General features: G+C 53.5%; 1 protein-coding gene across 4 annotated transcripts; it reads right to left on the bottom strand.

The window, feature by feature from the left end:
• Positions 1-1,766: 1,766 nt before the first annotated feature.
• On the bottom strand, positions 1,767-13,570 carry TNFAIP8L1 (TNF alpha induced protein 8 like 1). 4 transcript variants are annotated; one of them, XM_045202762.2, is made up of 3 exons: positions 13,441-13,527; positions 12,910-13,032; positions 1,767-4,673 (listed from the first exon to the last, which is right to left on the bottom strand). In XM_045202762.2, exon 3 carries the CDS (start codon positions 4,666-4,668, stop codon positions 4,108-4,110), a length of 561 nt encoding a protein of 186 aa, XP_045058697.2. In that variant the 5' UTR covers positions 4,669-4,673; positions 12,910-13,032; positions 13,441-13,527; the 3' UTR covers positions 1,767-4,107. The 4 variants fall into 4 exon arrangements, with proteins under 4 accessions (XP_045058697.2, XP_045058696.2, XP_045058695.2 ...); XM_045202761.2 differs by having other exon boundaries at positions 12,910-13,029; positions 13,441-13,518; XM_045202760.2 differs by lacking the exon at positions 12,910-13,032 and having other exon boundaries at positions 13,441-13,570.
• Between the last annotated feature and the right edge of the window lie 219 nt (positions 13,571-13,789).

The raw sequence follows: 13,789 nt of genomic DNA, 5'->3' as shown, positions 1-13,789 counted from the left end.
GTAAATACCGATGGACATAAGAGATCGACAGTGTGCAGTAATTGCAGGCCTTTAACACCCCATTTTCATCAGAGGACAGGTCCTCTGGGGCACAGGTGGCAAACACAAGGCCCGCGGCCCGATTCCGGCCCTCCACCTTGTTTCACCCGGCCCGGCACCTTGTTTCTACCTGGTGGCAGCGCCGAGCTCTCGCTTAACTGGTAAGGAGTAGTTACATTTACACAGTCCTAACATTACATTCGGCCCTTTGAAGGCAACCGTGAGGCTGATGCGGCCTCCGGTGAAAATGAGTTTGACACCCCTGCCGTAGACAAAATCAACAAGGAAGCCGGCCTTAAATATCACATTAGACCAGATGGAGTTCATTGATATTTTTAGGATATTTTGCCCAAAAGCAGTCAAATATACATTCTTTTCAAGGGCACATGGAACATTTTCCAGGATAGTCCATGCGAGGCCACAAAACAAGCTGCAGTAAATTTAAGATTGAAATCATCGATCACCAGGGTATAAACCTAGAACTGTGCCATAACAACAACAAAATCCCAGTGTAATTCAAGAAGGGGCAGAGACCCCGAGTAGGCGTTTCCATGAAGAGGACATACGGGTGGCCAGCAGGTAGATGAAAAGATGCTCACCTCCAACTAATCATCAGGGAAACATGAATCAAACCCACAACGAGACCTCATGTCACACCTGTCAGAACGGCTGTCAGTATATCAACAAACAGCACATGCTGGCAAGGATGTGGGGGCAAAACAGTCCCATCAACGGTGCACAGGGTGGGATTGAAAACTGGTGCAGCCGCTATAGAAAACAGTATGGAGTTTCCTCAAAAAATTAAAAGTAGATGACCTGGCCAGTGTGGCTCAGTTTGTTGGAGTATCGTCCCGTAACCAAAAGGTTGCAGGTTCGATTCCTGGTCAGGACACATACCTAGGTTGCAGGTCCAATGCCAGGTCTCGGGCGCATGTGGAAGGCAACCAAATCAATGTTTCTCTTCCTTCCTCTCTCTCCAAAAGCAATGGGGAGAAAAATGCCCTTGGGTGAATATTTTTTTAAAAATTCAGAGCAGTCACACGGTCCAGCAATTGCACTTCTGGGTATTTATCCGAAGAAAATAAAAACACTAACTCAAAAAGATACGTGCATCCCTATGTTCACGGCGGCATTATTTACAGTAGTGAAGATATGGAAGCAGCCTCGTGTCCACTGAGAGGTGAACAGATAAAGATGTGATAGATATTTGTGACGGAATATTACTCAGCCATGAAAAAGAATGAACTCTTACCATTTACAACACCATGGATAGACCAAGAGGAGAACTATGCTAAGTGAAATAATTTAGACAGAAAAAGACAAATACTATATGACTTATATGTGGAGCCTAAAAAACAAAATGAACAAACAGATACAGAGAACAAACTGATAGCTTCCAGATGGGAGGGAGCAGGAGGCTGCTTGTAAAAGCCGGTGGGATTAAGATGCACACTGGCAGTTACCAGCAGTCACGGGAGGTAAAATGCAGCACAGGGAATTCGGCCCTAACACTGTGATAACTGGGGGCGGTGCCGGGTGGGGACTGGACTTATCAGAGCGACCACTTCGTGAGTCACGTAAATCTCGGACCGCGATGCTGTACACCTGAAACTAATATAATATTGTATGTCAGCTGTAATTGAAATTCTTTTAAATTGTTTTTTAAAAGGCAAAAACCCCAAGAGGAGAAAACTCAGCATCGAGCAATTCAAGCCATTTTCACATACTGCCAGTGGAAGACATGTGCTTTTATTTAAATTTTTCTGCAGTGCTGTTTGGTTTTTCAAAATTAAATCCCAAATTTATGAAGAGTCGAGAGGCTGAACAACCCAGCAAGGAACAAGTACAAGCATTGTTATGCCTATTGATAAATTCAGTCAGCAGGACCGAGGGCGAAGAATTTCATCTGGGCCCTGACTGGTTTGGCTCAGTGGGTTGGACATTGTCTTGGAAACCGAAAGGTCGCTGGTTTGAGTCCCAGTCAGGACACAGGCCTGTGTTGTGGGCCGGGTCCCCAGTTGAGGGTGTGTGAGAGGCAACCAATCGATGTTTCTCTCCCTCTCTTTCTTCCTCCCTTCCCCTCTCTCTAAAAGTAAATAAAATCTGGGGAAAAAAAATTCATCTAGGGCTTCTCGGGATACTTGAAATTCACCTTTACTTTTGAATATGAAGAGCTATCTCTGGACTGGACAGGTAAGAGGGAAAGTTGGCCTTAGAATGGTGGAGTGGGAGGTAGGAACAGCTGGCTCTCAGGTGAAAGGCTTTGCCTTCTTCAAGGAAGCAGAAACCAAACCACAGAAAGGCTAACTTGAATCTGAGGTCATAATCTTATCAACCAGCACAACAGCCTGGGGAGAGGCAAAAGGGAGTGGTGGGGACTGTGACAAAGCAGAGATGGGCAACCTCTATGCAGCTTCACCAGCAGGCAATGCAGGCTTAGCCGAGTTGCTGAGAGAAATTCCAAATCCAGATTGGTATGTGCAGTTCTTCAGTTTTAAATGTTGTCAGCTGATTCCATTTGGCTCAAACCCTGGATGGGGCAAGCAAACCTATCTTCTAGCCTATAATAAGACCTGTAGGCCTCCTGTTTGCAACCTTCGCCATGAATGGACCAGACCTAGTTCTGTAAAACAGTCAATGGACATCGTTCCTCCTCCCGCTTGGGCACCCGGGAAAAACCTTCCCAAACCTGACCCGAAGGGACCCGTGGTCCTGTCTTGCACCCATTGCCCACTTCTGACAAAACCTGCAAATACACCACCACACCCCACATACCCATCCATGGCCCGAGTGGAGAATCACTGTATCTTTTGGGTGTCCCCAAAGCCACGATTTGTTGAGCTTTGCCTTCTGAGGTCTGAAAAATGTTTGTCAGGGTATTTGTTTTCCAAACATGAAGTGACTGAAAAACGCTGCCTGCATCTCGGATGGCTTTACCTTCACGTCCTGTATGTGGGGCACACTTTGTCCCTGCCCACGTAGGAGTCTGACCTAGGGTTCCAGGCACATCGAGGTGTCCTCACCCATACACCAGCACCCACTGCAACCCTCTCCATGGCTCCCTGTGCTCATTCCCTGGGGTGGGCAGCTGGAATGAGAGCCTTGTTCCCTCTCGGTGGTGGAGGCCAGAAGTCTGAGACCAAGGTGCCGGCCAGGCCGGTTCCTTCTTAGGGCTGTTCCAGGGCTCTGCCCCGGCTGCTGGGGGTGCTGGTGATCCTCGAGGTCCCTTTGTTTGCAGCACATCCCTCCAATTTCTGCCTCCTCCTTCCCATAGCATTCTCCCGTATCCACATTTCTGCCTCTTACAAGTGCCCCAGTCACATTGGGTTAGGAGCCCACTGTGCTCCACCGTGATTTCATCTCATCAGTTACGTCAGCAGCGACCCTACTGCCAGATCTGGGTCACTGAGGGTCAGGACTTCAACAAAGGAATTGGGGGGGCAACCCTGCTCACCCCATAACACTTCCTTTCTCCCAGGTCAGTATGACTCATATTTTTCTCGTTGCTTTTAGAGAGAGGGAGACAGAAATATCGATGTGACCAAGAAACATCGATTGGTTGCCTTTCCTAAGCACCTGGACAGGGGATTGTACACAGCCAGACCAAAAACTGAACCTGCAACCTAGGTATGTGCCCGAACCAGGAATCAAACCTGCAACTGAGCCACACCAGCCAGGGCAGGAGGACTCCTTTCTGAAGGAATTAAAAAGCCCAGGCTACAACATTAAGTGGGCAGCAACAGCTTTCAGAGAGCACCCAGTGATTTGGGGGGCGCCATGCAGTTGTCGCTGCTCAGGACAGGCGGACCCGAGCAGGCTCGAGGTGCGTGGGGAGGCTGCTGGCCTGGGGGGCCGCGCTGGCTGCCACGTGGAGCTCCTCTCCCAGCAGGAGTAGGTGGTGTGGGTCCTGAAAACTGCTGTGCTGTCAACGGTTCAGCATCTTCAGAAAGGGGACGAATCATCTGTCCGGAGTTTGGCTAGAATCACACTAGGGATAAAAGAGGTCATTTAAAACATAAAAAAACCTCACAAATCCCCAACCCCCAGCAGCAGAACTGTAGGCAGGGGTCATATGTTGTCCTCGTCCAGCATCCTGGTGAGCCCATCACAGATCCGGCGCAGGTGGGAGCAGTAGGGCTCAGCCGGGCCGTAGAGCGTGGCCAAGAAATCACAGTTGGCAAAGTGGCCGAAGACATGGTTGATGCGGCCGTGGGACTTGGCAGTCAGGTGCGGGCCCACAGCCTGGTGCAGCAAGTCCCGGCACTCGAGGAGGGCGGTGGCCAGCACACGCCTGTCAAAGGTGAAGTCCACCTGGTGGAAACTGATGGCCGTCATGGCCAGGCGGCGCGCCCTCTGGCGGAAGCGCTGTAGGAGCGCCAGCTCCTCCCCGCCCAGCTGGCCACTACGGAGCAGGATGCTCAGCTTCACGGCCACCTTCACCAGGTTCTTGAGCACCTTCTGAGCCTCCTTACGGCTGCGGGTGAACTCCTTGGTGGCACGGTACAGCTCGTCTAGCACCTCGCTGCTTGTGTCATCGATGAACACGGCCACTGTCGCCTTGGTTGCCACTTTGCTCAGGAGCTTTTTCTGGGCCTGCAGAGCCAGGCTCTTGGCGCTGAAGGTGTCCATCAGCCCTGTCCAGGGGAAAGACAAACCCAGCATCAGTTCCCACGGCCCTGGGCCACAAGGGGCTTGCCTGGTCAGGCTGCTTTTGTTTGCTCCCATCTTCCCAAGCCCTTGCCTCTTCCCAGGTGAACTCTTTTACATTCCCCCAAACCCTGGCCCCTTAGGCCCTGCCCCTTTCCTGGTGGACTCATATACATCCCCAATGTCCTGGCCCCCAAGCTCCTGACTCCTCTTCTTGCAGATTCATCCCTCCACTTAGCCTGGACACTGCCTCCCCCAGAAAGCCATCCCTGAACCATCAGACTGATGGGGAGGCACCTCCTCTGGGCCACACAGTGCCCCAAGCAACCCCCATCATTGCTCTGCTCTCCCTGGCTTTGCTTCCCCGCTGCCTGCCTCACCCCAGGCCACAACAGAGGCCGCAGGCCTGATTCCTTCTCCACTGTATCCTTGGAAACTCCAGAAACATTTGTGGAATGAATGAGGGGAGCCTCAGACCCACCCCCAGCCCTCACCCGCTGCCCAGGCCCTGGTCAGAATCCACCCCTGCCCTGGCCCCAGGCCGGCCAGACCAGGAATGTCATGTGGGCACCCACTCACCCCCAGAGGCTCCCACAAAGCCCATCTTTGTGGGAGCTCGGACCCTGGAAGCAGGCCCAACCCTCAGCCGCCGTGTTAGAGGTTAGGGCGGGCACAGGGATTACTGGAGCAGGCGTCCCTATGCCAGTCACCGGACCTTAGGGCCACAATGGCCGGGGCCAGAGCTGGGGCCCCATTGACTCAGCACCACTTGGCAAGCCCAGGGCTGGCAGCATGTGCCCATTTTGTCATTCCCACCAGGTATTGGACAGGCTGACCATTTTGCAGAAGAAAACACAGAGAGAGGCTGAGCCACTTCCCCAAGGCCACACAAGAAGACAGTGACTGCCTGCCTCCAACGCCTCTGCACGTCCAACCCCTCCACCTTCCCCAGCTGACACCTGCGAGTCACCCCGAGTCTTAGAGGGTCAGGGGCTGTCCCCATGACAAGGCCAGCCCCAATATTCAGGGCCTACTCCTGCCTCGGACCACTGGGTGAAGAAACATCACTGCCCTGTGCCTCAGTTTCCCCATTTGTAAAATGGAGAAGATCAGAACTCTGCCTTAGGGCAGAAGCTCGTGGCCAACCCAATGCCCACCAGGCTGTGACTGTCCCCTGGGCGCCACCACCTGGGACTTTGCCATTTAAGCTGTAAGCATCCAGCAACCTGGATGTAAGGCCTCTGTGAGCTGCAGTGGCATCAGGCTTGCCACTGGGCACAAGTACCTATGCCTCCTGAATTCTCTCCCACCAGTTTCTCTAGAACATTCTATCCCATTCCCTTTACCTGGACCCTTTCCCCCATTACTCATCCTCCAAACTCCTACTCATCCTTCAGTTCTCAGCGTCACCATCACCTACTCCTGGAAGCCTTCCCAGAAGTCCCAACCTGGGCCAGGTGCCCCTGGCTCCCAGGGCGCCCTGGGCGTCCTCCTTTGTGGCTCTGAGCACCTTGGCTTCCATGTCCACCTCCCTGACCCAGTGGCATGGTTAGGGGCTGTGTCTCCCAGCCCAGGGCCTGGCACACAGCAGGTGGCCCGAAGCGTTTGTTGAACGTGTAAGGGAAAGGATGTCGGCAAACACTGGAAATGAGAGGGCTCTCCCAAGGCCCTGGGTCCAGTCTCCCCAGGTTACAGATGGGCAAACTGAGGCTCAGAGAGGAAATTTCTCTGAGTCCAGGAATGAGGCCCAGCCCTCTGGACCCCAAGGGCCCTGGAGCCCAGCTCCTTCCGCCTGTCTTGGTTACTGTGTGAGCCCAGGCAGGTCCTTTGGTTCTGAAGGTCCTGAGGTTGAGCGTGTTGGTTCTGGAGGGGAGCTGAGCCTATTTACACACTTTGGGAAGGACCTGGGCCCCCAGCAACAACCCCCGTTTCCAAGCCCAGCAGGAAAACGGCTGGGAGTGGAGGCAGCTGCAGACTCCTTTCCCGGCCTCCACACCCCTAGCCCCTCCGGCCAGTCTCCAGACCCACCACACCTGGGCCAGCCCAGCTGCACGCCCCCCTCTCCTCCCTGACCCATTGTTCTGCCAGAAACACCCCCATTCAAGCAGCCAGAGGGATGACTGCTGTCCCAGGGGATCAGGCCATGGACCAAAATAGACTCTGGCCTTCCTTCCTGCCTGTTGTGCTTGCTCAGGGCCGAGGGCGAACAAGCCAGGAGGTGGCCAGGCTGCACCACACCAGCCCTCCTGTGTCGGGATCTCCCCAGGAACTGCCCAGAGGTTCAGGGGCCAGAAGGCTAGTGTCCCTGGCCCCTGCCCCCCAAATGCCAGAACCGCCCCCCCATTACAACTAAAAAAGGCCCACTGAAGATTCATCCAGCCTCTGCCAGGATATTCATTCAGCTGCTCGGTGAGCATTTAGGGACCGCCAGCTGTGTATCAGGCCCTGGGGGCCAGCAATGGCCACAAGAGATTGGTCCCTGCTTTCCTGGGGATCTCCGCACCTCCAGACCCCATGCCTCCTCATTACAGAATAACCGGGGTGCTCCAGCACTACCCTGAGATGGAATCCGCAGGCACTACCATCTACCTCTACCCATCACTTTAAAAGTAAAGCTAATAGATACTGATAAAGGCCACCATCTGAGGGGACAGAGGGGATGGGATCTGGAACGTTCCATGTTCTTCTGTTCAGTCTGGGTCCACATGAATATAAAATGTCATTGAGTTAGGTGGCTGTACATCTCTGTGAATACACTACCAACCAGCGAAGTATACACTTTCAAAGGTGAATTTTGTTACGTGAATTATATCTAAATAAAAGATATCTACCATTCTCCAAAGAAGGTACGCAAATGGCCAACAAGCAGCTAAAGACGGTCCACATCATTGGCCTCTAACGAAATGCAAGTCAAAATCATAGGAATCCCTCACCTCACCCCCACGAGGACGGCTCTTATCAAAAACGCAGAAAACATCAAGTGCTGGTGAGGATGTGGAAAACCTGGAACCCTCGCACACAGGTGGGATGGGGAGTGGAAAACGGTGCAGCCGTTCCTGGCGGCTCCTCAAACCAAGTTACCACATGACCCAGCAATTCCACTCATAAACATCCATCCAAAAGAAATGAAAACACACATCCATACAGAAACTTACACACACACGTTTACAGCAGCACGATTCACAGCCAGAAAGTGGAAACAACCCTGATACCCGTGAACAAATGAATACACAAAATGTGGTCCGGTCACACAGGGAATATCACTCGGCCAGAAAAAGGAGCGAAGCTCTGGCACTCGCCACATTGATGGACCTTGAAACCGCGGCGTTCAGTGAGAGGGGCCAGACACGAAAGATCATACAGTGTGTGATTCCATGTATGTGAAATGTCCGGAACAGGGAAATCCACAGACACAGGAAGTGGGTTGCCAGGGGCTGGGGGAGGGGGAAGAGGAGTGACTACTGATGGGGACTGGGCTTCTTTTTGGGGTGCTGAAATGTTCTGGAATTTGAATACTTTAAAATAGTGCGTTTATATCTTGTCAAGTGGAACTTACTTTAAAAAAAAGATTTTATTTATTTTTAGAGAGAGGGGAAGGGAAGGAGAAAGAGAGGGAGAGAAACATCAATGTGTGGTTGCCTCTCATGCACCCCCTACTGGGGACCTGGCCTGCAACCCAGGCATGTGCCCTGACTGGGAATCGAACTGGTGACCCTTTGGTTCGCAGGCCCATGCTCAATCCACTGAGCTACACCAGCCAGGGCATTACTTTTTAAAAATATTTTAAAAATATGTTTATTGATTTTGGAGAGGGAGGAAGGGAGGGAGAGAGAAACTCACAACCTAGGTATGTGCCCTGACTGGGTATCGAACCCCCAACTTTTTGGTGTATGGGATGATGCTCCAACCAACTGAGGCACACCAGCCCAGAGTTACTATTAATATTAGGTGTAGCCCTGGCCAGATACGCCAAGGTTGAGGGTTTGATCCCTGGTCAGGGCCCACAGAAGAATCATCCAATGGGAGCTAACTAAGTGGGACAAAAAATCCATGCGTCTCTCTCAAAAAGAAAAAATTAACTGTATATACTTACACTTCTGTGCTCCTTACTATATATATTTTATACCTCATTTTTATAATGTTAAATGAATTTAAAATTTTAAAAACAGGACTTGGTCCAAACTGTAATATAACAGAAAATAAAAGGATTCCACAACTTGAGATTTATAAATCACTTCCACATGGGCAGGCACTCAGTCGGTACTTCAGACGCGCTTAATTAAGCCAAATTTCCCTGAAAAGCCCAGCTCGCGGCACTTAAGGATGAAGCAAATCTACCAGAGGGTCTGCCCATATGGTAAACATATAGCTATAAAATCCTATCAGAAAAGAGCTCCGTCTCCCTTTGATTTACCCAGAAATAGTCACTGAATATTAAAATGGTGCAGAAAAAACCCCCCACGCATCAGCTTATGTTTTTGGCGGGACATTAGGAAGCAGGGAGGCCCAGCGCTGCCCTGAGTGCGGCCAACTCCTAGTGCCCTGGTTCCTGCCCTCGAACACCAGAACATCCTGCTATTTCAGAAGAAAAGAAAAATAGCATCCCTCCAAATTTCCAAGGCGGCCCCCTAAGAGATGTCTGTTGCTCATAGTGAAAAGAGGTGCCAGAAACCAATGAACATGGAAATAAACAGGATAATTTCAGGGGAGACAAGGGCCACGGGGGCAGGGAAGGGAGTGACAGCCAGGAACAGGCAGGTGACTTGGGCTGGGGTGGGCGGGAAGGCTTCTCTGAGGTGGAGCCCCTGGAGCTGAGACTGAAAGGACAAGGTCTGGGGGGAGGTAGAGCCAGGCAGAGGGAAAAGCCTGCACAAAGGCCCTGGGGCAGGACCGTGCCATGGGCTGGAGGAACAGGAAGATGGCCATAGGCCCACACACCGCCCCTCAGAGGCCACTGTCCATGTCCTCCCACAGTGGCCCCAGACAAGCCCCATGCTCAGGGGCAGCTTTCCCATCTGCGAAATGGGTGTCAGACACCGAGGGGCTCTGTCAACCCCTGGCCTGCCCCCCACATTCTTCCCCAGAACACTGCAGCCCAGTCCACGCCTCGGGCTTTTGTCCTCTGCCAACCCCATTTCATGTTTTGGACTCTAACCTTTGCCCCCATGACCATTTTGGACACTCCAACTCCCACTATTCCTGGGAGTCACCATTTCCCTCTTCTTCCAGCCCCAGGCAACCACTAACCCACTTCCTGGCTCTGGGGATTTGCCTGTTCTGGACATTTCACACAAACGGATTCATACACTCTGTGGCCTTCTGTGTCTGGCTTCTCTCCCCGAGCTTCAGGGTCTCAAGGTCCATCACCATAGCAAGTGTCAGTGCCTCACTCCTTTTTATGGCCGAGTAATATTCCACACCTTTGCTTCAAATATAATGTGTTTAACTGTAAGTTCACAGTCTGTCATTTTTAATAATGACAAAATTATTAAATGGCAAAATTCCTGAAAATACAGCAAGCGGCTCTTGCGAGCTGGGGTGAATGAGACGGCTCCAGCATGCCACTGGTCCACAGGCAGCCTGCCCCCAGCCCCCACCACATAAATTCTTCATGCCCCACACAAAGGGTGTCAATAATTGATGGACCCTCTCAGCAGGTCGAAGCCACTCCTCTCCTCTCCCAGCCCTTGCTGCAATGGCCCAGGATGGCCTCAGGGGGCCCCAGGTGGCAAATGACCCCACCTTGAGTCCTTGTTCCCATGCAACATCAGACACCACTACACTGAGCCCTTTATTAACTGTCACTCACTGCTCAGTCAGCGTGCATTTCAGATATGGCCAAAGGGAGAGGCTTGCTTGAGGCTGGGGAGACACCAGTGGTTATCGAACTGGGTTTCCCAGAGCCTTTAGGGGCCACCCCATGGATGGGCAGGGTCTGGCCACTTGCCAGGCTTCAGTGGGAACCAGGACACTTTAACTGTGGTCAGATTTCCACTGAAGAGTTTGGGGACCAAACACAAATGTAGGGAGACCACCACCAAATGCCACACAGGGAAGGACAGGACAGACTCCGGCTCAGGCTGAGCAAAAGACATTCAGCAGCAAGTGGAAACTTCAGGGTCACATGGCAGGAGTGTGGATGCAGCTCCTAAATGAGTCCTGGCTCCACCCAGTTCTCACCTACTCACTGCCTCAGCACCCTGGTGCCCCATGCTGTCCTCCCTGCAGCAGCCACCAGAGGGTGCATGTGAGCACCTAAGTCAGGTCCCAACCCACCTTTGCTCACACGTCCCTCTGGGTAAAAGCACACGTCCTCCCAGAGGCTCTCATGGCCCTTGCGAGACTTACCGCCATCCCCTCCTTTCCATCCCCTCCTACCTCTTGGCCGCCTCCCCCAACTCACTCTGCTTCAACCACAAGGGCCTCCTCCCTGTTCTTCCAACACATCAGGCAATGCCCTGCCCCAGGGCCATTGCACGGTCTATGCCCGCTGGCTGGAATGCCCTGCCCCCCCCCCCCCCCCAGGTCTCTGCATGGCTGTTTCTTTCTTGTCATTCAGGGCTTAGATCATACGTCACCCCCTCAGGAGGCCCTCTCAGAACTGCCAACCAAACTAACTTCCCCATCCATCTGACTCTCCATTATCTTCAGGCAGTTACAATGAAGTGGAATGATTTCTCCAGATGAAAGTACATTTCTTCCAACCCCCAAGCCTGGCTCACAGTAGGTGCTCAGAACCTGTTTGTTGAGTGCATAAATGATCTCTCAGAGGGTCACAGAGATCTCATTCGAGGGCTCCACTGTTCAGCCAGGAAAAGAGACCCAGAGAAAGACAGAGTTATCCCAAAGTTACATAGGTAGCACAGCACAAACCCCTCTGGAGGGGCCTCCCCCAGGTGGAAGCTCCCCTACTTCCACCACTGCACTGGGCATAAGGGGAAACCGTGGCCTAAAAGATGAGACCTTGGAAGATCTCGAAGGCTTAGGCTGAGGTCCTCTTATGAAAGCTCAGGGGAGTGGGATTCCAGAGGCGGCCATTGCATGGAGGAGTGTAGGGGGGTCGCAAAGAAGGTGCGCACACTGTGGAACTGGGCCCAGTCCTGCCAGCTCTAGGCTCCCACCTCTCCTTGTGCACCACCTGGGGCTGAACCCAGACAAGCATGGGCCATCATTCAGCATCTGCCTCTGAGTGAGGCTGTTTTCATGCCAACAACTGGGGTTTTTCCTAGGTATCCTATTGTGACCCCATTGAACAGACAGGGACACCGAGGCCTTCTAAATCCACCTAATCAGATCCCAAGCAATCAAAAGTCCCCTTACCTACCCAGGCCTCAGGTGAGAAAACTGAGGCTCTGGGCCTCAGACACGCCCAAGGTCACACAGCAGGAGGGGACACCATGGGGCTTCAAGTCTGCACCTGCCTAATCTCTTCTCTTAGGGACCGGACCCTCCTGTCCCACTCCCCACAGGGTGGGACTCAAGCCCCCAGGGTCTGGGTACTCACCCACCACTGGTGTTCCAGGCCACAGGGCCTGCCAAGTAGAAGAAGCACAGCCAAGGTGTTTGTGTGGCTGGGGCTATGGCTCTTTGTTCCGGTTTCCATAGGTACAGCGTCCCTGGGCAGGCCCCTCCTCCACCCCTCCCAGCTGCCCAGCCCTTGCCTGGCAGTCCTTTGGCCCAGCCCATCCAGGCAACTTGTTATGTTTTAAAGTTGACATCGTGGACCTGGCATGGTGGTGGAGGAAACAACCTGTGCAAAGGCCCAGAGGCAATATCATGCCAGACATGTGACTGTGGAGGCTGGTGTGGCTGGAGGTAGAGTGAGCAGTAAGCAAGAGGGAGAATGGGAGGAGATGAGACCCAGAGGCATGCAGGACCCACATTCCTGCATTTAACCTGGAAGCAGCACTCACCCCCAGGGTTCTCCCTATTACACAGACAGGAAACTGAGGCTGAGAGAATAGAATTATCTGTTCAAGGTACTATGGTGAGTGGTGGAGTGGGAATGCAGGTTTGTCAAATTCCAAGATCGAACTCCCCAACCACTTGTTACACTGCCGTCACCCATCAGCAGCCCCTCAGGGCCTTCACCGCCCTCAACTGGGATCATATACTCAGGAGGTAACCCTGAAGGCCTGTCCACACCTGGGGCTGCCCCTCCTCCAGGGGGGGCCCCCAGGATAGAGGAGGTGGTGATGCTGGGTCAGCTCACCCGCCAATTACCTCAGTGGTGACAGTCCAGTTCACAGCTGGCAAAACTGAGGCCAAGGCTTCAGGCCACTGGGGAGCTCCTAGGTGGACAGTCTGGGTGGGCCTGGCCTTGGATATCCCAGCAGCTTGGACCTGCTGGAAACCACACTCATTGCCAACTCCGTACCTTTGGCAGGGCTGCCCACCACCCGGAATGCCCTTCCGACTCTGGAATCTGGCCCTAGCCCCTGGCGCCCGGCACGGTGAAAGGGGCAGAGTACATCAGAGTCCCCGTGGGGCAGGAAGGGGGGGCTCGCTGGTCCCAGAGCAATTCCCCATGCCCGTGGGGCAGTTCCGGCCCTCTGTGTTTTCTTTCCCTAACCCATACAGCCAGAGAGTGTCAGAGACAGAGGGAAAGGGAGAAAGGGAGACACTCAGGTAGGAATAGACTGACCGGGAAAGGGGGGTTGCAGGAGCATGGGGGAGCGGGAGACATAGACAAGAGGGTGGCTAGGTGGTCCCCGAAATGTGCCGAGATGGGGGACGCCCCAGCATCGCTCTCACCTGCTCTTTGGGGCCTGTCGTGGGTCCGACCACCAGGATTTCACCCCGCTGCCTCCGAGGAACCGCAGCACTCGCGCTCGCTAACCGCGAGGGGCGGGGCGGGAAGCTCTGCCTGCCCTCCCATCCCTCCGCCCCCGCCCTTCCCCGCCCGCGTGGAAGGAGCGATGAGACTGGAGGAGGAGGGGATGGGCCAAAGAAATGGACTCAGCCAATGGCAATGCGGGCGGTGTACAAAGAAGCCAATAGGAGCAGGTCACCTCCACGAGAGGGGCGGGCCCGGGGCGGGGCCAGGCAGCTCGGGGGATTCCTCCGGAATCGCACAAGTAGCCAGATGCTGGGGGTGCCCCCG

This window comes from Desmodus rotundus, chromosome 9 (genome assembly GCF_022682495.2).
Source record: "Desmodus rotundus isolate HL8 chromosome 9, HLdesRot8A.1, whole genome shotgun sequence".
NCBI classification, from domain to species: domain Eukaryota; kingdom Metazoa; phylum Chordata; class Mammalia; order Chiroptera; family Phyllostomidae; genus Desmodus; species Desmodus rotundus.
This window is presented reverse-complemented; position numbering and strand designations above follow the sequence as displayed.

Bases quoted from the DNA above. Each gene is read 5' to 3' on its own strand.
- TNFAIP8L1 (XM_045202760.2), bottom strand. From the start codon at position 4,668: ATGGACACCTTCAGCGCCAAGAGCCTGGCTCTGCAGGCCCAGAAAAAG.